The 27,955-nt window shown below is 39.8% G+C and overlaps 1 protein-coding gene across 3 annotated transcripts; it reads right to left on the bottom strand.

The window, feature by feature from the left end:
* eea1 (early endosome antigen 1) lies at positions 1-27,756 on the bottom strand. 3 transcript variants are annotated; one of them, XM_058074949.1, is made up of 30 exons: positions 27,616-27,756; positions 26,824-26,992; positions 24,627-24,704; positions 24,414-24,526; positions 22,933-22,987; positions 22,792-22,857; positions 22,613-22,643; positions 22,428-22,532; positions 22,188-22,309; positions 20,327-20,482; positions 18,765-18,779; positions 17,829-17,945; positions 15,133-15,471; positions 14,907-15,056; positions 11,648-11,767; positions 11,278-11,481; positions 10,706-10,906; positions 8,840-8,953; positions 8,579-8,734; positions 6,821-7,093; positions 6,599-6,700; positions 5,421-5,615; positions 5,166-5,348; positions 4,883-5,068; positions 3,719-3,850; positions 2,707-2,892; positions 2,374-2,612; positions 962-1,082; positions 771-869; positions 1-688 (listed from the first exon to the last, which is right to left on the bottom strand). In XM_058074949.1, the coding sequence occupies exons 2-30, from the start codon at positions 26,845-26,847 to the stop codon at positions 566-568; spliced, it is 4,005 nt and encodes a 1,334-aa protein (XP_057930932.1). In that variant the 5' UTR covers positions 26,848-26,992; positions 27,616-27,756; the 3' UTR covers positions 1-565. The 3 variants fall into 3 exon arrangements, with proteins under 3 accessions (XP_057930932.1, XP_057930935.1, XP_057930936.1); XM_058074952.1 differs by lacking the exon at positions 18,765-18,779; XM_058074953.1 differs by lacking the exons at positions 24,627-24,704; positions 26,824-26,992; positions 27,616-27,756 and having other exon boundaries at positions 22,796-22,857; positions 24,414-24,436.
* Between the last annotated feature and the right edge of the window lie 199 nt (positions 27,757-27,955).

The raw sequence follows: 27,955 nt of genomic DNA, 5'->3' as shown, positions 1-27,955 counted from the left end.
TGGTCTTTACTTTTTATTGTTGAAATATTACGTAATACTTGTGTTCTTAACATTTCTTTATGAGTTATGATGTATATTCAGGAAATACTTTGTCCAAATGGTGAATAATAATAATAATAATAATAATGTAAATCAACAATTAGTGCTCATTAGTTGTTATAAATAAAGTTACTTTACATTTTTTTTTTATAAAGTACAGAACAGCAGATAAACGAAGTATAAACGAAGCCATGAGAGGGCGGGGTTTGAGGGGTGGGGGGCGGAGTTTGTCCTCGTTCGCCACCTTGTGGCCATTTTTTTTTTCCAGGATGAGCAAAGGCACAAAGAAACATACAATTCCCACGCCATCATCACCTGACACTGAAGGCCATTTTGTCTCTCCCGCGTTGGAACCTCAACGCCGCTCCACGCCACGCTACGCCACGCCGCTCCGGGGGGGAAGTCACGTGTGAGTGAGAGTGAGACGTACGAGGTGGGGGGGACGGGGGGTCTGTCCTACTTGTGTGCACATTTCATGTGAGGGAAAACGCAGCCTTAATTCGTCCTTCAGAAGAAGCGTGTGAAGTCAACCCTGGAGCTCCTCGAAACACGTCTCGCACACCCGTACGGCTTTTTTAGAGGACGGGATCGACGCGTTCCTGGACGAACACTCGGCGCAGAAAATGTTTCCACAATGTCTGCAGTGATGCTGCACAAAGAAGAACATCAACAGGAAATGTAACTTTTTTTTTTTTGCTTCTTCATGAACGTCCATGATCTTCTCCTCCTACCTTCCTGACTGTCACGGTGAAGCCTTTCCCGCACGCCATGCAGTTCTGCACCTCGTTATCCTCAGCCCACTTCCTGGTTAGACTCTGGGATTGCTTGATCTATAAAAAAAAAAAAAACAAACATCAGTAATGGAGAAGCGTTCACGTCACCAACCAATCACATCGCTGCGATCCGTGATTCAGTCAACGACCTGCAGGGATTGGTTTTCTCGCCCAAGCTCCTGCATGGCCGCCATGGTGTCGTCGAGCTTCCGCCTCATTTCCACCACCTTGGTTTGGAGCTTCTCGATCTCGCCTTCGCCCGTCACGCAACTTTATCGGAAACACACATTAAAGAGTAGTAAAAATAGGGCACTTTATCAGAACATACAACTACTTCTATTTGAAAGCTAGTGAGTGTGAATGGTTGTTTGTCTATATGTGCCCTGTGATTGGCTGGATGGCTCCAGTCCAGGGTGTACCCCGCCTCTCGTCCCAAGACAGCTGTTGTTGAATTAAAACTATTAATAATGCTAAGGCTGCACGGTGGACGAGTGGTTAGCGTGAAGGCCACACAGCTAGGAGACCTGAGTTCGATTCCACCCTTGGACATCTCTGTGTGGAGTTTGCATGTTCTCCGGTTTCCTCCCACATTCCAAAAACATGCTAGGTTAATTAGCGACTCCAAATTGTCCATAGGTATGAATGTGAGTGTGAATGGTTGTTTGTCTATATGTGCCCTGTGATTGGTTGGCCACCAGTCCAGGGTGACAGCCTATCCCAGCTGTCCGAAGACAGCTGGGATAGGCTCCAGCACCCTCCGCGACCCTCATGAAGATAAGCGGTAGAAAATGAATGAATTGGAAACTACAAGGCAGATATTTATAAGCAGCCGGTGGAAAAATCTCCTGATAAGTTTAAATTTAATGACAAATGCACTTCTGCCACCTAGTGGCTGTTTTTTTATGATATTCTCTCAAGTCTAATCCATTGGTGAAGAGTTGTATCTCTTTTAGCCTCATGCGAAAAAACAAAACAAAACATTAAAAAAACGTAAAAATACGTTATTGAAATCGGATGTTCGGGTTTATAAGAACATTATAAACTCCTAGCTGTGAGGCCTGTGCGGGATAGGCTCCAGCACCCCCCGTGACCTTTGTGAGGATAAGCATTAGAAAATGAATGAATGAATGAATTTTTTGGAAACAATGCAGATAATTATAAGCAGCTGGTGGCAAATCTGATCACTTCTGCCAGCTAGTGGTCGTTTTTTTTGACATTCTCTCATTCATTCTGACATTCTGTTGCTGAAGCCTATCCCAGCTGTCGTCAGGTGGTACACCCTGGACTGGTGGCCAGCCAATCACAGGGCACATATAGACAAACAACCATTCACACTCACATTCATACCTATGGACAATTTGGAGTCGCTAATTAACCTAGCATGTTTTTGGAATGTGGGAGGAAACCGGAGTACCCGGAGAAAATCCACTGGTAGAACATGCGAGCTCCACACAGAGATGGCCGAGGGTGGAATCGAACTCGGGTCTCCTAGCTGTGAGGCCTCTGTGCTAACCACTCGTCCACCGTGCAGTCCATGTCGTGTTTATATAAATGAAGTCACCGTTCCAGAAGAGCGCGTCTCTCATCCTGGTTGTGTTGTACGGTGGCCTCCAGCACGGCGATCTCTCCCCGGAGTTCGTCCGTCTGCTTGTCGAGTTCGGAGACTCGTCGCTGGCTGCCTTGCCACTCTCTCTTCAGCGTGGCCACATTTTCATTCAGAGCCGTCACCTGGACGCCAAGCTTCGCTTCCACTTCCTCCACGCGCTTCACCTGCTCATCTTTGCTTTGCTTTTCAGACGCCTTCACAAGTAAACACAGGAGACTAAAAGTCATGCTCTCTTCTTGTGTATCTTACTTGATGGGATTTATTTATATTTATATGGACTTGGCCTACCAGTTGATCCTGGACCGCCTTGGTTTTGGCGAGGAGCTGCTCTTCTCTCTGGCTCCTGCTGTCCCTGGTGGCCTGGTGTGCCTTCTGTTCCTGTTGGAGGGAACCTTGTGCAACCTCCACCTGGTTCTGTAGATCCAGTTTCTGCTGGATCAACAGCTGCTTGGCTTCCTGCATCCCACGCAGCTCCTGAAACACAATATGGAGGATTTGGTAATGGTAATGGTTTAATTTCATTTGAACATGCATCAGATTACAATTGAATGCATCACATAATCAGTTCACAGTTCCACATGTCCAAAAGGAGTAGGAAGAAGCAAAGCTTATTAAATCCTACCCCTCCATCTGGTACTTTTACAATCAGTAACTGTTACATTTGTTCACTTCCTGCTTTCCTCATATAGTTTCATTCTTACCCCTCCATCTGGTACTTTTACAATCAGTAACTGTTACATTTGTTCACTTCCTGCTTTCCTCATATAGTTTCATTCTTACCCCTCCATCTGGTACTTTTACAATCAGTAACTGTTACATTTGTTCACTTCCTGCTTTCCTAATATAGTTTCATTCTTACCCCTCTATCTGGTACTTTTACAATCAGTAACTGTTACATTTGTTCACTTCCTGCTTTCCTAATATAGTTCAATTTTTTTTATTATTATTTTTTAATTTTATTTAATTTTATTTATTTGTGCAGTCCTGGAGTTTAAATACATTTTATAGTACTTTTTACTGTATATACAGACCTACAGTAGATAACATGACACCTACTATACATATAATAATATAATAATATACCTATAACCCTTTAGGTGCAGATTGATATATATACATATATAATACAAAACAGTTGATTAAAATAAATATTACCATTTCACATTTCAAACAATATTTAAGGTGTGCATCATAGCATAAATAACATAAACTCCACTCTACAATAGACTGGCTCATACACCCTTATTAAAAAAACCTCCCATATTATTGCATGCCTTGCTTTGTGGAAACATGAACTCACCTTGTCACTCTTCTCCATTAATGATTTCATCTCTGATGTCAACCTGGCATTATTCTTCTCCAGGTTGCTCTTGACTTTAAGCAGCTCCTCCATTTTGGTTCTCTCTTTCTCCAGGTCTTCCTTGACTTGACCCTGGAAGAGCACAATAGTACAAATACAAAAATTCATTCTTTTCTTTTTTTTTTTTTTTGATGCAGCGTAATCCTCATGACGGTGTGGCGAGGGGTATGCTGGAGCCTATCCCAGCAGTCTTTAGGTGGGACGAACTATAGACATGAATTAAAACCCTTAATGTTGTTGAATTAAAACCATTAATAATGCTAGGGCTGCACGGTGAGCGAGTGGTTAGCGCGCAGGCCACACAGCTAGGAGACCCGAGTTCAATTCCACCCTCGGCTATCTCTGTGTGGCGTTTGCATGTTCTCCCCGTGCATGCGTGGGTTTTCTCCGGGTACTCCGGTTTCCTCCCACATTCCAAAAACATGCTAGGTTAATTGGCGACTCCAAATTGTCCATAGGTATGAATGTGAGTGTGAATGGTTGTTTGTCTATATGTGCCCTGTGATTGGCTGGCCACCAGTCCAGGGTGTACCCCGACTCTCGCCTGAAGACAGCTGGGATAGGCTCCAGCACACCCCGCGACCCTTGTGAGGATAAGCGGTAGAAAATGAACGAATTAATTTCTTGGAAACTACAAGGCAGATAATTATAAGCAGCTGGGGGCAAACCTCCTGATAATTTTACATTTAACTACAAATGCACTTCTGCCGGAGCTGCATGGTGGTCGAGTGGTTAGCGCGCGGACCTCGCAGCTAGGGTTCTCGCATGCGTGGGTTTTCCAAAAACATGCTAGGTTAATTGGCGACTCCAAATTGTCCATAGGTATGAATGTGAGTGTGAATGGTTGTTTGTCTATATGTGCCCTGTGATTGGCTGGCCACCAGTCCAGGGTGTAGAAGACAGCTGGGATAGGCTCCAGCACCCCCGCGACCCTCGTGAGGATAAACGGTAGAAAATGAATGAATGAATAAATGTTGTGCTATGGTCACTTTACTGTCCAGGCTGTGGTTAGCTAATGTAGCGGCAACTGTTGTTATGGCAACAAGTGATGTAGAAGACTAGCAAAGCGCTCCTCTCGGGAATCTAGCACCTCGATCATCTCACCTGTTGCTTCTGGAGATCTTTCAAGGCCTTTTCCTGCTGCTCCAGTATTTTATTTCTACTGCCAAGTTCCTTCTCCAGAGAACTATGACTCTTCGTTAGCTCCTGGATTTGAGTCTCCAAAGCCGTTTGATGGGTCTGATTAGCCTTCAGCTCCTCCTGGTTCACATGGAGCTTGTCCTCGGTTACCTACACCAAGAATATCATATTTAAGTGAGCGGTTTAAATTTTCAAATATTATTTTCGATTATTTTCCAGCTTGGTATGAAGACATGCATGAACCTACTCTGAGGTCCTGACGTAGTGCCGACACCTCAGACTCTTTGCCGTATAAGTCCGACTGGAGTTTAGTGAGGCCTTCTTGACTTTGCTCCAAGGTCTTCTGCAGCTCTTCTGTCCGGCTCCTCTCAGACGTCAGCTGCGTGGTGACCTTTGACATGTGCTCCTTGAGCTGGCACGCTTCCTCCACCTGAAGAGACAACGTGTGTCATAATTAGAGGTATGAGAAACGTTCAAACCAAGTAACGACTTCGTTGCGTACTTTCTTAGCGTTGACTTCCTGGAGCTCAGCAACTTGTCCCGTGAGTTTCTTCATCTCTTCTTCAAAGCCTCTCCGTGTTGCTTTGAGTTGGCCCTGCAGCTTCTCCATGCTTTGGTCCTTCTCTCTCAGCACCTCCTGGGTGTTTGAGTGCTGCTTCCCCAGCGACGCCAACTGTCCTTTCAGGTCCTTTTCTCCCTGACATTTGCAGAGAAACAAAAGTTCATTTTCTTTTGCGCTTTAAAAGTTTATTTAGTTTTCAACGCATTAATAATAATTTTATTTATATTGCACTTTACATTACAGAAATATCAAAGTGCTACAAAGAAACCTTAAATTATATATATATTTATTTAAAAAAATGCCTTTGTAAAAAGGCTCCGTTTAAAGCAGGGGCCTCAAACTAAATTTACTTGGGGGCCACTGGAGCTAGGGTCTGGGTGAGACTGGGCCGCATCAGGTTTTCCAAAAAAAAAAAATGCATTTATTAAAAACAAAAAAATTTAAAAAACTTCGCTTTGGTTTTAATTTTCTACAAGAAAAGCTCCGATAAAACATTCCACTGTTCTCAAATATCTTACTTTTTATTTTTCTACACAAAATAAGATGAAAAATAAATAAACAAATCAAGAATAAAGAAAATCAATCAATCAGTTATGAATAAATAAATATAATAATAATAATAAAACGGCAAATAATAAAAAACTTAAGAAACCACATATAGTTGGTGGGTAGACAAATTATTTTTTTCAGATTAAAATGAACAAAGCATTATTAGAGCCCTGTAGACATGACAAAACACGACTATAGTCACATTTATACTCTTTTTATTTACAACATATTGCGCAACTGCAGGGTCTTGAGACACATGCTAACTCGCAAACTAGAGAGCTAGCGACCTAAACGGTAGCCTTCAAGTTATTTCCTTTCAACTTAAATAGCCAAAAACTTACCACTTCCACACGGATAGGGAGGATAACTATTAACAGTTATTTAACCTTTAACAACATTAATCAAACATAATATTTTTTTTCTGGGTACATGATACCATACAGCATCCATATCAAACTTGCGCGGGCCGCACTAACATTAAACTTTCATATCAAGGCGGGGGCCTCAAACTAGTGTCCTGCGGGCCACATTTGGGTGCATGAGGAGGTCTGGGGGAGGAGGAGCATTACCTGTCTCATCTGCTCCAGCTGCTCTTTGGATTCTTTTAATGCATTTGTGATGCTTTCGTTATTCCTTAAAAGTTCTTGTTTTGCTTTCTCACTTGATTTCTCCTACAGGGTGAAAAAGTATTTACATTATTTATAATGCAAGATGTCCCTTCCAGTTAAAGAGAATAGCATAGATGCTTCATTTTACCTTATCTTAGTGTTCAATATCTACTCAGAACTAACCTTTTCCTCCATGGCTGCCTTATGGTTCTTTCTCTCAGTGTCCAGCTGATTCTGACATTCCTTCAGGGTCTTTCTGGTCTTGCTAAGACTTTCTTGAGAGGAGACCAGTTCCTTCCTTTGAGTCTCTTTCTCCTGCTGGGCCTTCTGTAAGTCTGCAGCCAGGCCCTGTGCCTTCTTGTCCATCTCAGCATGATGAGTCTTCCCTTCTTGGGTCAGCTTGAGCACACTGAGCTTCAGGGCGGCCTTCTCCTGCTCACAGGACGCTAACTGTTTCTGTTTACAACAAAAATGTTTGTCACATCATTTGAATTGACTTCTGCAAAATTACAAATATACAACATAAGGTGGCAAGTGGTCGCAAGTGGTTAGCATGCAGGCCTCACAGCTAGGACACCAGGGTTCAATTCCACCCTCGGCCATCTTTGTATGGAGTTTGAATGTCCTCCCTGTGCATGCGTGGGTTTTGTCTGTTTTCCTCCCACATTCCAAAAACATGCTCGGTTAATTAGCGACTCCAAATTGTCCATGAATTAAATTGAATTAAAACCATTCATAATGAAACTACAAGGCAGATAATTATAAGCAGCTGGTGGCAAACCTCCTGATAAGTTTAAATTTAACTACAAATGCACTTCTGTCACCTAGTGGTCGTTTTTTTATGACATTCTCTGCATTGCTGAATGGCGGTCGAGTGATTAGCGTGAAGGCCACACAGCTACGAGACCCGAGTTCAATTCCACTCTCGGCCATCTCTGTGTGGAGTTTGCATGTTCTCCCTGTGCATGCGTGGGTTTTCTCCGGGTACTCCGGTTTCCTCCCACATTCCAAAAACATGCTAGGTTAATTGGCGACTCCAAATTGTCCATAGGTATGAATGTGAGTGTGAATGGTTGTTTGTCTATATGTGCCCTGTGATTGGCTGGCCACCAGTCCAGGGTGTACCACCTGAAGACAGCTGGGATAGGCTCCAGCACCAGAATGTCAGAATGAATGAGAAAAAAAAACTAGCTGGCAGAAGTGCATTTGTAGTTAAATTTAAACTTATCAGATTTGCCACTAGCTGCTTATAAATATCTGCCTTGTAGTTTCCAAATTGTCCATAGGTATGAATGTGAGTGTGAATGGTTGTTTGTCTATATGTGCCCTGTGATTGGCTGGCCACCAGTCCAGGGTGTACCCCGCCTCTCGCCTAAAGACAGCTGGGATAGGCTCCAGCAACCCCTGAGACCCTTGTGAGGATAAGCCGTAGAAAATGAATGAATGAATGAAGGCGGCAAGAAACATTTCAATATTGAACAAATCCGAAATCACTCCACACTCTTTATTGCTCTCTGGTTCTACCATATCTTACTTATTGTGTGGAAATATGGGCTAATAACTATAAAAGCAATCTTCACTCGCTAAATGTACTGCAAAAAAAGGTCAGTAAGGATAATTCATAATGCCGCCTACAGAGAACATACTAACTCCTTATTCCTCAAATCGCAAATACTTCAACTTGCTGATATAGTTCATCTTCAAACAGCTAAAATAATGCATAAGGCTAAAAATAACCAAAATAATCCAGCATGTGCTGCAACTCTTTAGCTTTCTGTTTAATCTCTGACGCTTCCTTCAGAAGATTCTGTACTTCTCGCTTTGCCTGGTCCCTTGCCGCCTGCACCTCCAACACCTGCGTGTCCAATTTCTAACAAATTAACGCATACGTTTTTATTAGTCGTGAATTCCCAAATCCATTCTAAAAGATTAAACACTGACCTTATTGACACCTTCCAGCCTCTCTGTGTGCTGCTCCGCGGCCAGAAGTTTGTCTTTGTGCTCCTTCAGAGAAGCTTCCAGCTGGATGCACTGCTCCTGCCTTTCCTTGATCCTTTGTTTCTGCTCTTCCATGTTTTTCTGAGCTTGATTCAGCTCCTAAGATAAAAAAAAAAAAGATAGCATCTGTAACTATTGGTATTAACCAAACCATTATTTTTATATACTATGGTAGATTTTTAAAACGGCACTTAATGAAGTTACCTGCTGCTTATCCTGTAGGACATGTTGAGCAGACTCCAGGTTGTTCTCCAGATTGGCCTTCTGTGCAGCCTTGGCTGCTTCACTTGACAGCAACATCTCTGTTTTTGCCTTCAGCTGATGGAAAACACACCAAAGTGTAAGAAAGAGGGGATTCTTAACCTCCGGAATTAAGCTTACAGCCTTAACCCTCCTCTTGTGTTAGGGTCAGCACTGACCCCTTTTACATTTTAATGCTTAAAAAAAAAACATCACATAATATTTTTTATTTCATCAAGGCTTTTTGACTTTGTCAGGAAACTCTATTTCAACAAAATAAAACCCAAAATTTTTTTTTTACTACATTTTAAAATGAGGCGGCACGGCGGTCGAGTGGTTAGCGCGCAGACCTCACAGTTAGGATACCAGGGTTCAATTCCACTCTCGGACATCTCTGTGTGGAGTTTGCATGTTCTCCCCGTGCATGCGTGGGTTTTCTCCGGGTACTCCGGTTTCCTCCCACATTCCAAAAACATGCTAGGTTAATTGGCGACTCCAAATTGTCCATAGGTATGAATGTGAGTGTGAATGGTTGTTTGTCTACTATATGTGCCCTGTGATTGGCTGGCAACCAGTCCAGGGTGTACCCCGCCTCTCGCCCATAGACAGCTGGGATAGGCTCCAGCATCCCCCGCGACCCTCGTGAGGAAAAAGCGGTAGAAAATGAATGAATGAACATTTTAAAATGGTCTGGTTGAAATTATGACCACTGTATTGTTAGGGTCGGTTTTGACCCGGTTATAATAATATGACTATAAAGCAATATTTTGAATCACAACTGAAATCATAAGTGTACAATTAGCCAACACAATGACAACCAAGCTCCTTTTCTCATCATGTAAGCTTCAGGGGATTCTCATTTGGACCGATTTTCCAGTATACATGTGAGGTGAATTCACTCATTTGATTGGCTGATTTCACATTTACAATTTGGATCATGGAAAGAATGGCAAGAAGTACAGTGAACCAAGATCTGGACCTGTTCTGCTTTTTTTTAAATTTCAGTTTATACTAAAGTTCTGTTGCTGAAAACAATAACTTTTTCTACCTTTTCTTGACATTAATATATATATGGGTCAAAATTCACCCAAACACCATAGATGTTTCTTTAGTGATTAATACAAAAAACACAAGAACTGCATGTCGATGTGCCTTCACTCAGAATTATATATTACTGGCAACATTTGAGACCAAATAACCCACTGTTAAAATAATATACAGTAGAATAATAATAAGAATAAGTAAAAGTAGAATACCGCCCACGTTTTTTGTCTTAGCTACACGTCTTTGTCCATTTACATCACATTTACATAAATAATATATATTTATGGCTGCACAGTGATCAAATGGTTAGCGCACAGACCTCACAGCTAGGAGACCAGGGTTCAATTCCACCCTGTGTGGAGTTTGCATGTTCTCCCCGTGCATGCGTGGGTTTTCTCCGGGTACTCCGGTTTCCTCCCACATTCCAAAAACATTTGGAATGGTTAAAATAAATAAAAACTAATTGATTTAAAAGATATGTTTTATAGTCCTCAGTAATAGCCAGGTAACAAAAGAACCTTCAATTTATGAATATGATTCTTTTGAGGTTCATTTTACCATTTTTGGAAATTGAAATGGAGGGGTATAGTGACAAAAAAAGGCCTACATGCCCACACCAAAAGTATTAAAAGCAACATTTTCATGGATGAGGAAGCCTAAGAAGGTAACCAAGACATTTGATGGTAACTTATTGTTTTTAGTGTATTTTATAGCTGATTTAATACATGGGTCAAAACCGACCCGGTAACATAAGAGATGATACCAGTAGCTAAAATAGGAGCCTACCTGAGAGTCAAGCTGGGTCACTTTCTCCTTGCTGTCCGCAAGCTGAGCCATCAGCTCCGTGACAGATGCCTCCAGTGTTTGGGCCCGATCCTGGGAAGATCGCAGGAGTGTTTTTTGCTCCTGGACTTCTTTGTGGAGGTTATCCTGGGCTTGCTTGTTGCTCTCTGATTGGTTCTTCAGCTTGTCTGTCAACTGGGATACCTTAATATTACACAAAAAAAAAGTCTGTGAGTTACTTATTTAAGAATAGGTTTATTATTGTGGTGTTGTGTGGTACTCTGTGGTGACAGCATAGGTTTAGACCTCCGAGTGGTTTGCATGGTCACACGGTCTGGGTTCGATTCTCCGCTTGGGCATCACTGTGTGGAGTTTGCATGCATGGGTATTTTCTCCGGTTTCCTCCCACATTCCAAAAACATGCTAGGTTAATTAGCGACTCCAAATTGTCCATAGGTATGAATGTGAGTGTGAATGGTTGTTTGTCTATATGTGGCAGACTGTTTCTCCCAGTTGTACACAAATCTCTACAACTGACTGGTAATGTGTTTGCATGTGTGTGTGTGTTGACTTACCTGTTCTTGTAGTGTGTGAGTTTTCTCCTTGAGTTGGTTAAGCACAGCAGTCTCTCCCTCCCCAGCTTGGATTTTGGCACACAAGTCTTCTCTTTCGGCTTCCAGTTGGCTCACAATGTCCTTACTCTTCTGTAGCAGAGCCTCCAGGTTTTGAATCTTCTGGTCCTTGTCGCCAATCTGGCGTAAAACTTGTTCCAGGTCATTCTACAGCAAGAGAACACAGGTAAAGGTATTTTCTTGGACTGTTTATAGAAATCATTGGGTTATCCAAGTTGTATGTTCAAAATGAATAATGAAAAAATAATCCATCCCAGCTTGCTTCAGGTTTACAGAGTCTGCATAAGGAATAGTCAATATTTGGGATCTCTACCTGAGACTCGCGCAGTTTGCCGTTGGTATTTTGTTGTAACGCCTGCAGCTCCTGGTGCTGCTGCTTGGCTTTCTCCAACTGGTGCTGCAGGTCTGTGTTCTTAGTGGCGCTTTCCTTCATCTAAATAGAGAGCAAAAACAAGAGCATGTATTGCATGTACTGTAAAAACATTGTCCTTCACTTATGTATTTATGCTCGTCTCTTTATTTCTATCCTGTACCAGCTAAAGTTACTCATTTTGTAAATACAAATATAAAACTTTGTTGACATTCTGCACTTTTTGCCCTCACTGTATTATAGTCATAGCCTGTTATAGTTTGTTGTTTTTTTTTTTTTTACATAGATCTGTCCATTTTTTTCTACATTTACTTACTACTAAGGTACTTATAAAATTGCACTTCTGGTTGGATGCTAACTGCATTTTGTTGCCCTGTACCAGTGACATGAGCAATAACAATAAAGTTGAATCTAAAAAGGAGGTTCTAAGTAGGGATGTCCCGATCAGATACCTCTAGAATACATAAAAAAAAATTAACTTAAATGTTTATTGACCTTATTATAACATTTAACACTTTAACAGAGCATTGTGAGGTAGCTTGGACAATAACGTAATAAATAAAACTAATTATTTAGACATTAAAAGGTGATATAAAAACAAACAGCATCTCAATTGGAATGTAAACAAATTGCCTCTGTATCTTCTTATGAAGCGCTGGAAGAGCTTTGTCGGTGAAATCGTGGCGAGCGAGAATGTCATATCGAGGTTCAGGTGCTTAATGATCATAACAACAAGTCGGATCGGGACATGCCTAGCTGTGATCGACTCAAAATCACACCTCAGCAAGTACAATCATACTGCAAAATATGTAATTTGGGAAAATCTGTTTTATTAGTCAACCGAGTAGCCATTTATATTTTTTCTTTTATACCTAAAAAGTGTGTATGAGTAAGAGTGTATTCCTTTTTACCCCACACTAACCACAGAAAATACCAACTTACAGTAGCTAGCTATCATCAATGGCAGTAATGTTACTCCTACTATTTTAGTTTAATTTTAATTATATTTTGTCTGCAGGTAGACATTAAAGTAAATTAATGTTCCATATACATTTTATCTTCATTATATATTATCTTATTTTATGTATACTTAATTTTCCAAGCACAAATTACATTAATATGGTCCAACACAATAAAAATCCGATAAAAAATTTAAGTTGAAGTAATCTACCTAACTAACATGTATAAGAATAAAAATACAACCAAAATATATATTTTTTAAATGTATTTTTTTCACTCTCATCGCTCTTTATGTATGTAGTTTAGCTTAGAACCCCCCCTCTTAGATCCATCCATACATTTTGCTATGCCGCTTGTCCTCACTGGGGTCTCGGAGTGATGCTTTTTGGGTCGAATTTATCTTATTTAAGAATATATTCTTTAAAATAGTCATCTGTACATGGCTGTATGTGTATTCGTCAAAGAGTATGACAATTCTTAGAATGATTATGATGCTAAAAGTACACGTCTTTAAAATCACTGATCCAAATTATGATGGCAAATTGACTTGTTTGATGCCTATGTGACATAACTACGGTATTATATGATGGTGGCATAAATGAAATAATCGCTAAATTTAGTCGACAACGGAAGGTACTACTTGAAGATCATGACTATTCAAAATGGCGAGACCACTGGTATGTAACAAGTATTGTTCCTAAGTTACAACTGGGTTTAGTCTGGAGTAGAATTGTTGTTATTCCTCTTTAATTCAAAGGTTATGGTAATAGTATTATTTCATTTGAACATGCATCAGATTACAATTGAATGCATCCCATAATCAGTTCACAGTTCCACATGTCCAAAAGGAGTAGGAAGAAGCAAAGCTTATTAAATCCTACCCCTCCATCTGGTACTTTTACAATCAGTAACTGTTACATTTGTTCACTTCCTGCTTTCCTAATATAGTTAAAGTTTTTTTTTGTCACGTACCAAAGTACAAGACAAATTTTTTTTTTTTTTTTTAAAGAGTTTGCAGGTTAGAATTATCTCACCACCAATAATGATAACATAATCTACATAATAATAATGATATAAATAATAACTGCTGCGACCATAATCCAGCTAAAATAAACATTTATTGCAACACAAACACATTTTATTTGTCTTAGATTGCTTATTTTCGCAGATTATAGATACTATATTGCGTAATATGAATGTAAAGGTGACTATAGGGGTGTTATTTAATGTCTAGACAGCTTTAATAATGTTAAAAACACATATTTAGAAAGTTGTAAACCAGGCTTTATGCTATAAATATGAAAATATTCAATTTATCTAGAAGAAAATGTACTTTTTGTTGTTGTTGACTGGAAAGGAAACACATGGCAATAGGTCTGCTGTCCATACTAGATTTTTGAACGTTTCTTGGGTTTGGGTTTAGGGTTTGTTTTTGTTTTTTTTTTTAAATAATGCACCTTGTACCAAAGTACAAGGTGATATGAGCATCCAATGACATAATGGGTACCATAGTAAGTGTCAATATAGTGATATATATAGCACATCATGACTGGTTCAAGACTCTTCATCCTTGTATTTAGCAAACATCAACTGCTTGTATTGTTTCTTGAATTGGCTCATCGTTGTGCATTGTTTGAGGGTCTTACCCAATCCATTCCATAGTTTGATTCCACATACTGAAATGCTATGGCTTTTTAACGTAGTCCTAGCATATAAGTGTTTCAAATGTAGTTCTTCCCTGAGATCATATTTCTCCTCTCTTGTAGAGAAGTATTGGGTGACATTTTTAGCTAATTGGTTATTTTTAGCCTTATGCATTATTTTAGCTGTTTGAAGATGAACTATATCAGCAAGTTGAAGTATTTGTGATTTTAGTATGTTCTCTGTAGGCGGCATTATGAATTAACCTTACTGACCTTTTTTTTGCAGTACATTTAGCGAGTGAAGATTGCTTTCATAGTTATTACCCCATATTTCCACACAATAATTAAGATATTAAGATATTTTTAGTGTTGGTTATGAACCTAACCTGAGCTCCGATGAGTTGATAATTGTATTATATGTCCAAATGAATTGGTAATGCTGGAGTCTATCCCAAAGTCAGTTACTTTGGGCGAGAGGCTGGGTCTCCTTAGGTGTTAAAATAGCGACGCGTGCATAAGCTACATTTTCATATTTTAGACGGTGAACCTTACAGCACGTTTATTCAGTTGCTCAGCATCTCTACTGACTCTACGTCTACCTGTTCTTCAGCACGGGAGAGTTTGAGCTGAAGGTCAGCTGCTTGCTGCTCTCGGTCCTTTAGTTTCTCCCCAGACAGCTGCCTCTGTTCTTTGAGACGACCTTGGAGTTCACCCACTTGCCTCTCTGCCTCCAGTAGCTTTGAATGCAGCTAGAAAAAAGATATGATAGCGCCGGTTATAAAGAAGCTCGTTGGTGCTCGACAAATATCCAAGGGTTACACTCACCTGACCGATTTCGGTCTGCTGCTGAGCACCTTGGTTGTCTTTTTCTTCCCTCTGCTGTTCCAACTGCTTCCTTTCGACCTTCAGTTCTGCATGCTTCACCTCCAGTTCTGTAATCTCACCCTTCAACTTGGTCACCTCTTGGGCTTTCTCTCCAATCTCCGCGTGGGCCTTCTGCAGGGACTCCTCTGCTCTGGTGGCCCGGGTTTGCAGTTCCAGGATCACTTGCTCTTTTTCTCTCAGGCTATCTTGATGTGCCTTTTTGGCAGCCGTTTCAGTCCTTAGTTTCTCCTCGAGTTCCTGATATTTGTGCTCTTTATGCGCTAGCTTTTCAGAAAGACTCTGGAGGGACAAAGGAGACAAGGGAAGAGTAAATTGCAGTATACCATTTCTAATTGGGTTCCTTTTCTTTGAATGTTTACATCCTTCCTGTTTAGTTAGTCTTATAAGCATTAAGCTGGCTTATGTGTAAAGTGGCACCTTGGTTAAAGTCAACCCCGGTTAGCAAATTTTTTTAGTTAACATACAACATTTTTGTTAAAATTTGGTTAATCTGCTTGGTTAGCATGCAAAACAAACGGTTGCATTTGTGCTTGGTTTGTTTACGCAGCGATCAAGACAATATTTAGTTCCCATATTGATACCTAGAGAAACAGTTTTATTTGCCTGGTCTACGTTTGTACATAGATCAAATATGACAACAGGGCTCGACAATAACGATGTACCGATGGCCCGGGGCAAGTTAAAACAAAATTGGGGCAAGTAAATCCAATCATTAATATTCCCGTCGGGCAAGTGTACTTTAGCATGCCGTACTGCCAAGAGTTTTTTTTTAAAGCGGTTCTTGTTGGGTGTTGGTAAAACACGGACTGCGTAATTCCGGTGGTAATTTGCAAACCAATCCTTGCAAATCTTGAAATGGACCAATCAGAATCGTTTATTTAGACCGCGGTCCGTAATCCACAATCCGCGTTTTACCCACACCCGTTCTTGTTCGCGATCAACCAATCAGCGATCGTTTTACTAGGAAAACATCTATCATGGCGTCCCTGCCAACATCGTCTAATTCTTCAACAACTTGTGAAGGAAAACAGCAAAAAGTGATGAAGCAGTGCCTCCTAAACAAGTATTTTATTAGCGGCAGCAAATCAAATGATGGCACAGGTGAGTGAATCACATTGCTGTGACAATTTGAAGTGGTCACAATGAAACACCACCCATTAGATCCAATACCAAGTGCTGATTTTGCACAAGCTACAAAACCTAGCGGTTCAATTTCTCTGTGTATTTTTCTCACCTTTGCTTCACAAATTATTGTTTGACCATTGAGCATTTTTTTCTGGATTAAAAACACTTTACTAGTACACAAATGTGTCTATTCAATAATGTTTCATTGTGGTGCACAACTTATAAATATCACTGCTTACTACGACTACCATGTGTAAGGTAGCATGGCTTGCCATGTTAACATACATCTACACTATTTTTCAGACATTCCTCCAAATACAATGCATCAGTACTATTATCTGATGAATTATCAGCATATATTGATATATGATATCATTATGGCAGTCTTTTCATTTTACATGGGGCAAGTTCGGGCAAGTAGTTCTCACCTTAAGGATTCCCTATGGGCAAGTCATTTTGGTTTTTAACGTAGAGCCCTGGACAATAATCTGATTAGATTTTGATTTGACCCTTTAAAGCAGGGGTCTCAAACACGCGGCCCGCGGGCCAAATGTGGCCCGCAGGACACGAGTTTGAGGCCCCCGCCTAGATATGAAAGTTTAATGTTAGTGCGGCCTGCGCAAGTTTGATATGGATGCTGTATGGTATCATGTACCCAGAAAAAATTATTACATTTCATTAATGTTCATGTTAAAGGTTAAATAACTGTTAATAGTTATCCTCCCTATCCGTGTGGAAGTGGTAAGTTTTTGGCTATTTAAGTTTAAAGGAAATAACTTGAAGGCTACCGTTTAGGTCGCTAGCTCTCCAGTTTGCGAGTTAGCATGTGTCTCAAGACCCTGCAGTTGCGCAATATGTTGTAAATAAAAAGAGTATAAATGTGACTATAGTCGTGTTTTGTCATGTCTACAGGGCTCTAATAATGCTTTGTTCATTTTAATCTGAAAAAAATAATTTGTCTACCCACCAACTATATGTGGTTTCTTAAGTTTTTATTATTTGCCGTTTTATTATTATTATTATTATATTTATTTATTTATTACTGATTGATTGATTTTCTTTATTCTTGATTTGTTTATTTATTTTTCATCTTATTTTGTGCAGAAAAATAAAAAGTAAGATATTTGAGAACAGTGGAATGTTTTCTTGTCGAAAATTGGAACCAAAGCAAAGTTTTTTAAAAACTTTTGTTCTTAATAAATGCGTTTTTTTTTGGAAAACCCAGTCTCACCCAGACCCGAGCTTCAGTGGCCCCCGAGTAAATCGAGTTTGAGACCCCTGCTTTAAAGGGTGAAGACCACCACTGAATTCTAAAATATGATTTACATTTTCTATTGGAAAAATGTTCTTGGTTAAAGTCCGTTTTGGTTTTGAGTCAGATTGCCTTGACGCTAACCAAGGCACCACTGTAAATAACACCTAAGAACGACTCAGCTGATGTCCAGTTAATTTTGCAACAATGCAATATCCCATTTTCTCCATTTAGTTGTTGCTGATGGTGTGCATGTTACCTGGCTTTGCTGTTGCACATTATTCAGGTCACTCTGGAGCTGGTGGATCTGTTGTGTATAGACTGCCGCTTCCTGCGGACCCTTCTCCAGCTCTGCTTTCAGTTGGGATATGGTCATCTGAAGGAAGGTTTGGAGAGACACATTAAAATTTGTTTTTTTCGCCCCCCCATGACACTTGAACGGAAAAGAATCGCTAATTGGGTAAAAGACATTAATCATAAAGAGGTCCTTAAAATTCACTAACACATTTATCGGTAAAAATTGTCCACTTCTCCAAAACTGCTGTAAAATGTATGTTAATATTTCTTTCCACTTTGAACGAGTCAATCTTTTTGAGCTACTTCAGCCTGAAATAAACCATAAATATTAAATATATTTTGGAAATTTAATCCGACAAAAGATGAGTATATTCACATAGCACTGCTGTTTTTTAATTGGAAAACAATGCTAAAAAAGACATATGGTCAGTATATTTACATATATCAGTATATCTACAATTGCAGAGCTGAAAACAACTCAACTAATCAATAAAGGCACACATTTATCTTTTCAATATCAACGTACTCTTGGCAAAAAAAAAAGGTAAATGTTAGTGCAAGCTTAGAATAGGAAAATGTAGAATTATCAGGAGTACAAATCTAAAAAAAAATTAAATAAGAAGATTGCCTTAAATACTACCAAATATGTGATCAAAAATGAAATTTGGAATGCTTTTTCAAAAGAACAGCTTTTGTCATTAGAATGTGTTAATTTGCAATTTTATCTAAAGATACAGAGGTCTGGCAAATGTCATTTATATTCATTCAACACAGCCAAAAAAGCGTGAAAGTAACAAATAGCACCAAATCGATTCAAGAAAACATTTAAACAACTGTATAAACACACAAATAGGAAACATATTGAAGGGAAGAATCATTTCTCAAAAGTCAAATTTACCTCCAACTTAGAAATCTTGGAAAGAATGAGAGTTGGTGAAGGGGTTCAGTAAGTGGAGCCAGATGAAGGGGAGGAGAACAGACAGACAAAGGTAAGCCACAATGAAACAGTAACAGCCAAAGGCCTCACAAATTTAAAAAAAACATGCTCATGCATAAGAAGCGTATGTGGAGTTTTGACTATTTGGATTATTTTCAGTCATTGTATTTATTTTGTACACAGTGACAATTTAAGTTGCTCCGGAGTATAAGTCGCACAAGGCCAAAAATGCATAATTAGGTAGAAAAAAAAACATACATAATTCGCATTTTTTGCAGGTAATTTATTTTATAAACTACTTGACCAAAACAGACATTACGTCCTCTTGGAAGGCAAATTCTAACAATAAAATAATAGAGAACAGGATGAATAGGTGTAAGATATGCTAACACAATGGTTATTCAGCTCCACAAAAAAATGAACATAAACAGAAAAGGTGTCCGGTGTTTATGAAACATAAACACTTTGTTCATTTATAAGTCGCTCTGGAGTATAAGTCACAGGAACCGCCAACCTATGAAAAAAGTGCGACTTATAGTCCGGAAAAAATACGGTACTATTTCATTTATAGGTCGCTCTGGAGTATAAGTCGCGGGAACAGCCAACCTATGAAAAAAGTGTGACTTATAGTCCGGAAAATATGATACTATTTCATTTATAGGTCGCTCTGGAGTATAAGTCGCAGGAACCGCCAACCTATGAAAAAAAAAGTGTGACTTATAGTCCGGAAAATACGGTACTATTTCATTTATAGGTCGCTCTGGAGTATAAGTCGCAGGAACAGCCAACCTATGAAAAAAAGTGCGACTTATAGTCCGGAAAATACAGTACTATTTCATTTATAGGTCGATCTGGAGTATAGGAAGTCGCAGGAACAGCCAACCTATGAAAACGAAGTGCGACTTGTAGTCCGGAAAATACGGTACTATTTCATTTATAGGTCGCTCTGGAGTATAAGTCGCAGGAACAGCCAACCTATGAAAAAAAGTGCGACTTATAGTCCGGAAAATACAGTACTATTTCATTTATAGGTCGATCTGGAGTATAGGAAGTCGCAGGAACAGCCAACCTATGAAAACGAAGTGCGACTTGTAGTCCGGAAAATACGGTACTATTTCATTTATAGGTCGCTCTGGAGTATAAGTCGCAGGAACAGCCAACCTATGAAAAAAAGTGCGACTTACAGTCCGGAAAATACGGAATTAGTGTGAGGATAGGGAATCTGTCGGAAGAGTGCCAAGCTCTTCCAACAGTATACTACTAGCTGTTCACTACAGCCACAAGTCTAGTGAGTGGTAAGCACATAGTTAATCAAAATTTGAATGTGGACATTCTTTATCCATCCATAATGTCATTGTAAATGGGGTACAATGTTACCTAAAATCATTCACAAGAGACCTGTTATTAAATATAGCATTTTACTTATGGACGGATTAAGGACAAATGAAGTAAAATGGGGTTCAGTTTCATAAAAATAAATAAATAAAAATGACAGGTTATATACAGTATCGCACCCATCTCACCTCTGAGGTAGTGAAATTAGCCTGGAGTTTCTCATAGTGGTTTCTGAGCCGCTCCGACTCCTCTTCCCTCTCACGGGTCATACTGTCCATCAGTGTCTGAACCTGCACAAGCTCCTTCTGCAATACCTCAACGTCCTCCACTCCTGGCCGCTGCAGCTAGAGGGCAGTACAGAGGGCCAGTTAGTACAAAAAAAAAAAAATCTTCAATGCTTTTGCTTCTGCTATACCCTACACTTTTTCAGTACTTTGGTTCCGGTTTTCCACACCAAAATATCTGATAAAACATCCCACTGTTCTCAAATATGTTAATCTTTTTTTTTTTTCACAAAATAAGATTAAAATAAATAAATAAACAAATTAAGAATAAAGACAATAAATCAATCAATCAGTAATAAATAAGTAAAATAATAAAACAGCAAATAAGAAAAACGTAAGAAACCACATACAGTTGGTAGAGAAATGATTTTTTTCAGATTCAAATGTACAGTATTAACAGTTATTTAACCTTTAACATGAACATTAATGAAACTTTGAAATTTCACCCAATTAGCAAGTTAGCATCGTACTCGGTTCCATCTGGGAGCAGCGTCGTAACTTTAACAACATGTTTGATGAGATGCTTTATCTTGACGTGTATTTTCCGTTTTATTCCAAATCATTTCCTGCATTTATTTGTACCCGGCGTCATAAGCATTTAGCTAGCTAACTAGCTCATTGCTAATCCAAAGCAAAACAGGGCGGGGTAACAAGGGTAGGGTAACAGTATGGGCGGTGGGCAAAATCATGTTAATTGTGTCCGGTGTGCAACACAGCTTTAAGCTGTCATTTCAACATTCAACTTTTGGTATCAAGGTGGGGGCCTCCATTGTGACCCTTAGCCATCATTGACATTTAACTGTTCTGTGTGTCACTGTTGTTGTTATGGGAATTCTTGTTGCTGCTGTTTTTGTCTCTCTCTCTACTGCCCCCCCAGTTTCTCTTCTTCTTTTCTGTGTTTCTTCATGCTCCAGTCCGGTCACTCCAAATGCGCATAACAAAAACATCAAGTAACGGCAAATAAAATTTAGCAAATCTGTTTAGCATGTAAGGGCATTTAGATCAACAATACCATTTGCCCCAATGGCTGGACGGGACAAAAAAATAAAAAAAGTGGAGGCCTCAAACTAGCATCTCGCGGGCCGCATTTGGCCCGCGGGGCCGCAAGTTTGAGACCCCTGCTTTAGAGGTTTAAACCAGGTTTAAACACTGAGAAGGTGACTCACACCAAATACGGTGCGTTCAAGCACTACCAACAAAGTGCAAAAAAACAATAACAGTGAAACACAAAAACAAAGATGTAAAATTGATTTTTTTTTAAACATGGCTACATATACATACACCACTATGTACATCTGTGTAATACTTCAATACTTGTGTAATACTTTTTTATAGTCAGTATAGTTACTCCAGACCCCATTCACTGTGCAATATCTGATCAACCTCCATGTGCAATATTAAGGGCTCTAAATGCAATATACTAAGTTCTATGTGAAGTATTTCCATAATGCCTCATATTAACTCTCTAACAAGATCTCAGTGTATAGACTGGTTATGTATCTCACCTCGTTTCATATTATCTACATACTGTATTGTATATAAACTGTTGATTTTGTTAATACTTGGGTTGTTTATATTGTTTATTTTTCTATATTGTGTATTTTGTACTGCTTAACTGACTCTGTACTCTTGCTGCTGTGCAATACAAATTTCCCCACTGAGGGACGAATAAAGGTATATCTTAATCTTAATCTTATATATGCTGTACATTGTACAGTCAATCCCACATATTTATAATTTATAAACACAAAAAAAATGTCTGTACCAGTTCAGTGTGGAGTCTCTCCGTTTCCTCCTTCTCTCGCTGCAGATGTTCGGTTAGTTTCGAAAGCTTCTGCTCAGCAGCTTCTCTTAAACTTTTCTCTTCATCATAGCGGGACTTTATGTCTGGTGGGATACAACAACAACACTATTTTACAATCCTTAATTCATTGATATATAAAAAGGTATATTGCATAGAGCACAATAGACTGTTTGTGCCTCCCAGTCCCATTCCCACACTAACCTACTATCTCCGTCGCCAGCTGGGCGGCCTTCTGCTCAAAAAGATCTTTCATCTGCTTAATGTTGAACTTTTCTGTCTCTGATTCATTCAATTTCATTTCTAATACTAAAAAAGAACGGAGAAACAAACATTAGTGACATTGTCGCAATCTTATTTATGCATGTATGTGTGGATGCAACATCTACCTGAATCATCTGAGCTCATCTGTCCATCATTCTGTAGGAGTGAGGGAAAAAAAAAAAGAGTGTGACAATATACCAGACGACAAAAAACGGCCGTCATTTTTATGAGCAATTTTTTTTCACAACATTTTTTAAATCAATGAAGCAAGTATAATACACGTCAAATATCTTGAAGGAATTACTTGCTTCAGGTGTCCTTGGACTTTGTCTAACTCTTTTTTTAGCTCACCAGAGAACCATCTTTCTTCCTAGGTAGGAGAGAAAAAAAATAGTATGTCATTAAGTTATTTAAATTACAGTCTAAAAAAAAAAGTTGTGCATACCTTAAGCGAGGTATGAAGGTCTTGCACTTCCTGTCGTAACATTGTAAGGTCCTCCCTGGAAGAAAAAGGAAAGTTTAATGAATTACTATCTATGCTATGTTGTCTTGTAATCAGTCAAGGGTGTACACAGCTTCTTGTCCCAAGTCAGCAGGGAGAGGCTCCATCTTCCCAGTAAACGTGAAAAGATTAAGCAACATTAGCCACGTATACATGGACCCAAATATTCCAATTCCATTTGTGTTATTTGCTCAAACGGAAAGAATGTAACCTTTGTATACACCTCATTCCGATATCCGAATGAATATAAAATGGGATTCCCAGGGGTGGAATATTCCTTTCCCCAATCCGATTGAGGTATCTTGTACCCGCTCAATCGGAAAGTTGTCAGACTGCGTTCTTTCAACGCATGCTCGGCTGTGACGTAACACGCAGACGTCTCTCAGGTTTTGAAAATGGCGGCGAGCAGTCATCACTGGACTACAGCGGAAAGTTTGTTTTTGATACAAACTTTAAAAGAACTGAACGTAATTGCAAGAAAAACTATTTATTATTATTAATTTATTATTATTTAATTATTAAAAATTAATCTTGGGCAGCACGGTGGACGAGTGGTTAGTGCGCAGACCTCACAGCTAGGAGACCAGGGTTCAATTCCACCCTCGGCCATCTCTGTGTGGAGTTTGCATGTTCTCGGTTTTCTCCTGGTACTCCGGTTTAGGTTAATTGGTTAATTGGCGACTCCAAATTGTCCATAGGTATGAATGTGAGTGTGAATGGTTGTTTGTCTATATGTGCCCTGGTTTAATCCTCATGACGGTGTGGCGGGGGGTATGCTGGAGCCTATCACAGCTGACTTTGAGTAGGAGGAACAATAGACGTGAATTAAAACTCTTAATGTTGTTGAATTAAAACCATTAATAATGCTAGGGCTGATGGTCGGTGAGTGGTTAGCGCGAAGGCCACACAGCTAGGAGACCAGGGTTCAATTCCACCCTCGGCCATCTCTGTGTGGAGTTTGCATGTTCTCCCCGTGCATGCGTGGGTTTTCTCCGGGTACTCCGGTTTCCTCCCACATTCCAAAAACATGCTAGGTTAATTGGCGACTCCAAATTGTCCATAGGTATGAATGTGAGTGTGAATGGTTGTTTGTCTATATGTGCCCTGTGATTGGCTGGCGACCAGTCCAGGGTGTACCCCGCCTCTCACCCGAGGACAGCTGGGATAGGCTCCAGCACACCCCATCCGTGGTAATCACACTCTCGTCCACCATCTTTGATGAATCACGTGATGTTGATGTTTACGTGTTACTGCACATGCCCCATTGACTATTCCGTTTGATTATAGCAGTGCATGTAGACAGGAGATTGGAATATTCCTTTCCATGTATACACTGTTTTCTGGTACGTCATTCGGAAAGAGGAAAAATCTCATGTAAACATGGCTATTGAAAATGAATGAATACGTGTAAATGTCGGTCCCACCTTGTAGGGGCCACATGAGCTGGGAGGTCTCCGGTGTCGTGGAATAGCTCATAGTGTTTGAACAACTCCTCTGCAGAGCTATGGGACTTCATGCACTGAGGACAGATGAAGCCCTGAAAACAGTGACACACATTATCATACCCGCCCCCACTTTCATTTTTTTTGCAGCTTTGCTTGAAAGAAAGAACAAAGGCAAACACTTGATTCGACTACCTCAGAGGTTTGGTCATGGTTAACATCTGTGCTGGGTTGCTCCGACTCTGCATTCTGGGAGCCTGCTTTCCCAGGAGTCTGGAAAGGAGAAGACATGTTATGTTCAACGTGAACAATGGTAATGGTAATGGTTTTATTTCATTTGAACATGCATCAGATTACAATTGAATGCATCACATAATCAGTTCACAGTTCCACATGTCCAAAAGAAGTAGGAAGAAGCAAAGCTTATTAAATCCTACCCCTCCATCTGGTACTTTTACAATCAGTAACTGTTACATTTGTTCACTTCCTGCTTTCCATAAGTTTTTTTTGTTTAAATAATGTACCTCGTACATTAAAGTACGAGGTGATATGACCATACATAATGAGTACAATAGTAACTGTCAATATAGTTTTTTGGGCTCTCACTTGATCATGTGGAACTTAAGTGGAACCCCATAGAAAGTCGTATATGGCCTCTACAAAGCTCATAATGGATTCAGTAGACTAAGAAATGTTTTATCGTTTGGGTTATGTTTGGACCAAACACGCCTCAATTTAAAACAACAGCCCAACCTCTTTCTAATCTCGTATGAGCTATTTGAGTGTGGACTCTACAGGAAGCTCTCAGTGTAAAAAAATGTGCATTGGACTGGATAAATGAACGTATGGGTGAAAGTCCAAGGTCCAGACAAACAGATGAATCACTACTGTATCTTTACATCGGCCTCATCGGGTTACAGCAGGGAAATATTCCCACAGCCGTCAGCACACGTCATGGCGGGCCTTGTTCACTGATAGCTGTAAGTGGTGCAGTTCTACAAATGCTCTTATAATGGTTATGTGATGGAACACTGGCCGGTGTCCAATCACTGTAACGCCTCCATGCCCTGAAGTACCACAGACAGGATAGGAGCACCTCATTGGGAGTTGGACTTAAGTTCATGTAAAATTATCGGAAGCCTGGAAAGAGCTGTAAAAAAAACTCCCAGTGACTATCAATCTAAAAACAAATATATATAAATGCATGTAGATTCCATGTTAAAACTATTACGCCTTATTTTGAAGCTTATTTTACACTAACAGGAAGTCACAGTGCATGTAACTGGTGTGTAATGAGACAGCAGTTAGGTTCTGATTTAGCCATAATGAGGAAGTTGGCAATATTGCAACACATCCACATACGGTATATTGACGTTTTCTGATTTTATGTTAAAAAAACGCAGTCAACTTTGGTTGTGAATGCTGACTTAAGCCATTTTTCATATGAATAACAACACGGTATACCGGAACTTGATGAGTTGTTCGGGTCGGTGACGTTAGCCAAATAGAAATGTTTCATACTACACAGAATAATTATCTTTTTAGGTAGAATCTCACATGGTCTAAAGATAAGATTTTACAAATTTGAGCACAACAGATACAACTTCACAGGAAACACTTCTCAAGAGGAGAAAAGTGGGTCAGTTATATTTTGTAGTTAATGGGTAGAGAGTTCAACGTTCGTCAAGCATGTTGCCTCATGGGAAATGTAGTCTTGTGACAATATGTTTAGCAAAGAAACGCCACAGCACATTCTTAGCTATAAGAAAAACAAACCAGCAGCACAGCTAAACCCACATCACCGCTGTAGTAAGGAAATAACTGGAATTAATTAGATAGTGTCATGTTTATTCCGATTTCAATGTTTGGTCATATAGCAAACAGGCTGTAGCAACAGTCTGTGTGCGGCTAACGCCAATTAGCATTTGGGGAATGGTCGATGAATCAACCTATCGCTGTGGCTAACGGAAACCATGAAAACATCAAAATATATGTTAGCTGCTAATGTCGTTCATACACGACACGTCCTGGACATTGCCAGGTTATGCAATTCTCTTGTTCTGGTGTTATCAAACATACGTAGTGTGTTGTTACGCCGCTGAATAAAGTATCTACAATTCATTTAGACGCGTTAGCAGCTAATGCTAATCGTGTCCCTCAACACAAGGAGCGCTTGATAAATTGACCGCGACATGACGGGATGTCTTTTCCCTCCATTCTACGTACATCATACAATCAAACTCATTACCCCGCCCACCCGCGACAGACAGCTTAAGAAAAGATGCAATCCCGCCAGAAACCAGAAAAGGACCAGGCCTACGTGCTACATAATAAATGAAAACTATCGCCAAATAAATATGTTAGAATTCAGCTCGGTGTCCCAAAAACTTACCATTTGTAATATCCGTCTGAGCATGGTCTTGGTTTGCGTTTGTCCGGACACAAAGTTAAATCAGTTTCCCAAAAGGAAAGTTGACGTCGCTGTACCACAGGCACCTGACCAAGACTAAGCAGAAGCAGAAGCAGCAGCGAAGGGGCGGTTCTGGGGAAGGATGGCTCATCTACACAGGACACACAATGCACATGTCGTCTGAAAATATACAATAATATGCTGTACGGCTGTTGTGTGGTCAACATTTTTAATTGAACATTGTCATAAACAGCATGGCAAATACATAGCAGAATATTTGAGTCTGTCACAGACATTGGGGAAATTATTCCCTGATTTCTCGCAAGGAGTTTATGGGAGTAAATAGAATATTATAATATTAAATTATATACGTGTATATGATGTATTCAGCATTTCAAATGATGCTTAAGCATACTAAATACTATTGTGTTTTAATATGTGCAATGTTTACAAACGGCTATGCGTGTAGCGAGAATCCCATTTTCAGTGGTTCCCAATGTGCGCGTGGGCTTTCCCAGCATGCCCTGTGTTTGTGTTGATAGCACCATGGGTGAGATAGCAGTTGGAGCTGATGACCCTCTGTTTTCTTTTGTTTTTACGCTATTCGGGTGTCTGTGTTTGAGGAGTTATTGTCAAATAAAACTACAGTAAAGTTTGAAATATATTCAGAGATTCGAACTTCCGAGCTCAATATCTCCCAAACGAATGGTTGTTATATAGCCAATTATACTTTTTTTCCAACCGTGGCAACACAGGCAAACAGCTACAACCCACCTTTTTATCAAAACAAGCCGTCTTGTGTGCAGTCTGACTAAAATTGATCTCCATGAGAAGCCACCAGTTAGTCAGTTCTTCTTCGGTATTATGGAATTAATTCAATGTTGCCAACGCCTCAGTAACAAAGGTAGCTATTGGCTGTACAGCTGTCTTCCGGCGAGAGGCGGGACCCTGGACTGGTCGCCAGCCAATCACAGGGCACATATAGACAACTATTCTATAACAACTATAACTAACAACTATTCACACTCACATTCATACCTATGGACAATTTGGAGTCACCAATTTTGATTTTTTTTTCAAATAATGCTAATCATTAGTACTAATTACACTTCAA

Source organism: Doryrhamphus excisus, chromosome 6, assembly GCF_030265055.1.
Source record: "Doryrhamphus excisus isolate RoL2022-K1 chromosome 6, RoL_Dexc_1.0, whole genome shotgun sequence".
Taxonomy (NCBI): domain Eukaryota; kingdom Metazoa; phylum Chordata; class Actinopteri; order Syngnathiformes; family Syngnathidae; genus Doryrhamphus; species Doryrhamphus excisus.
Note: the sequence above shows the minus strand (reverse complement) of the source record. Positions and strands in the feature narration are given on the sequence as shown.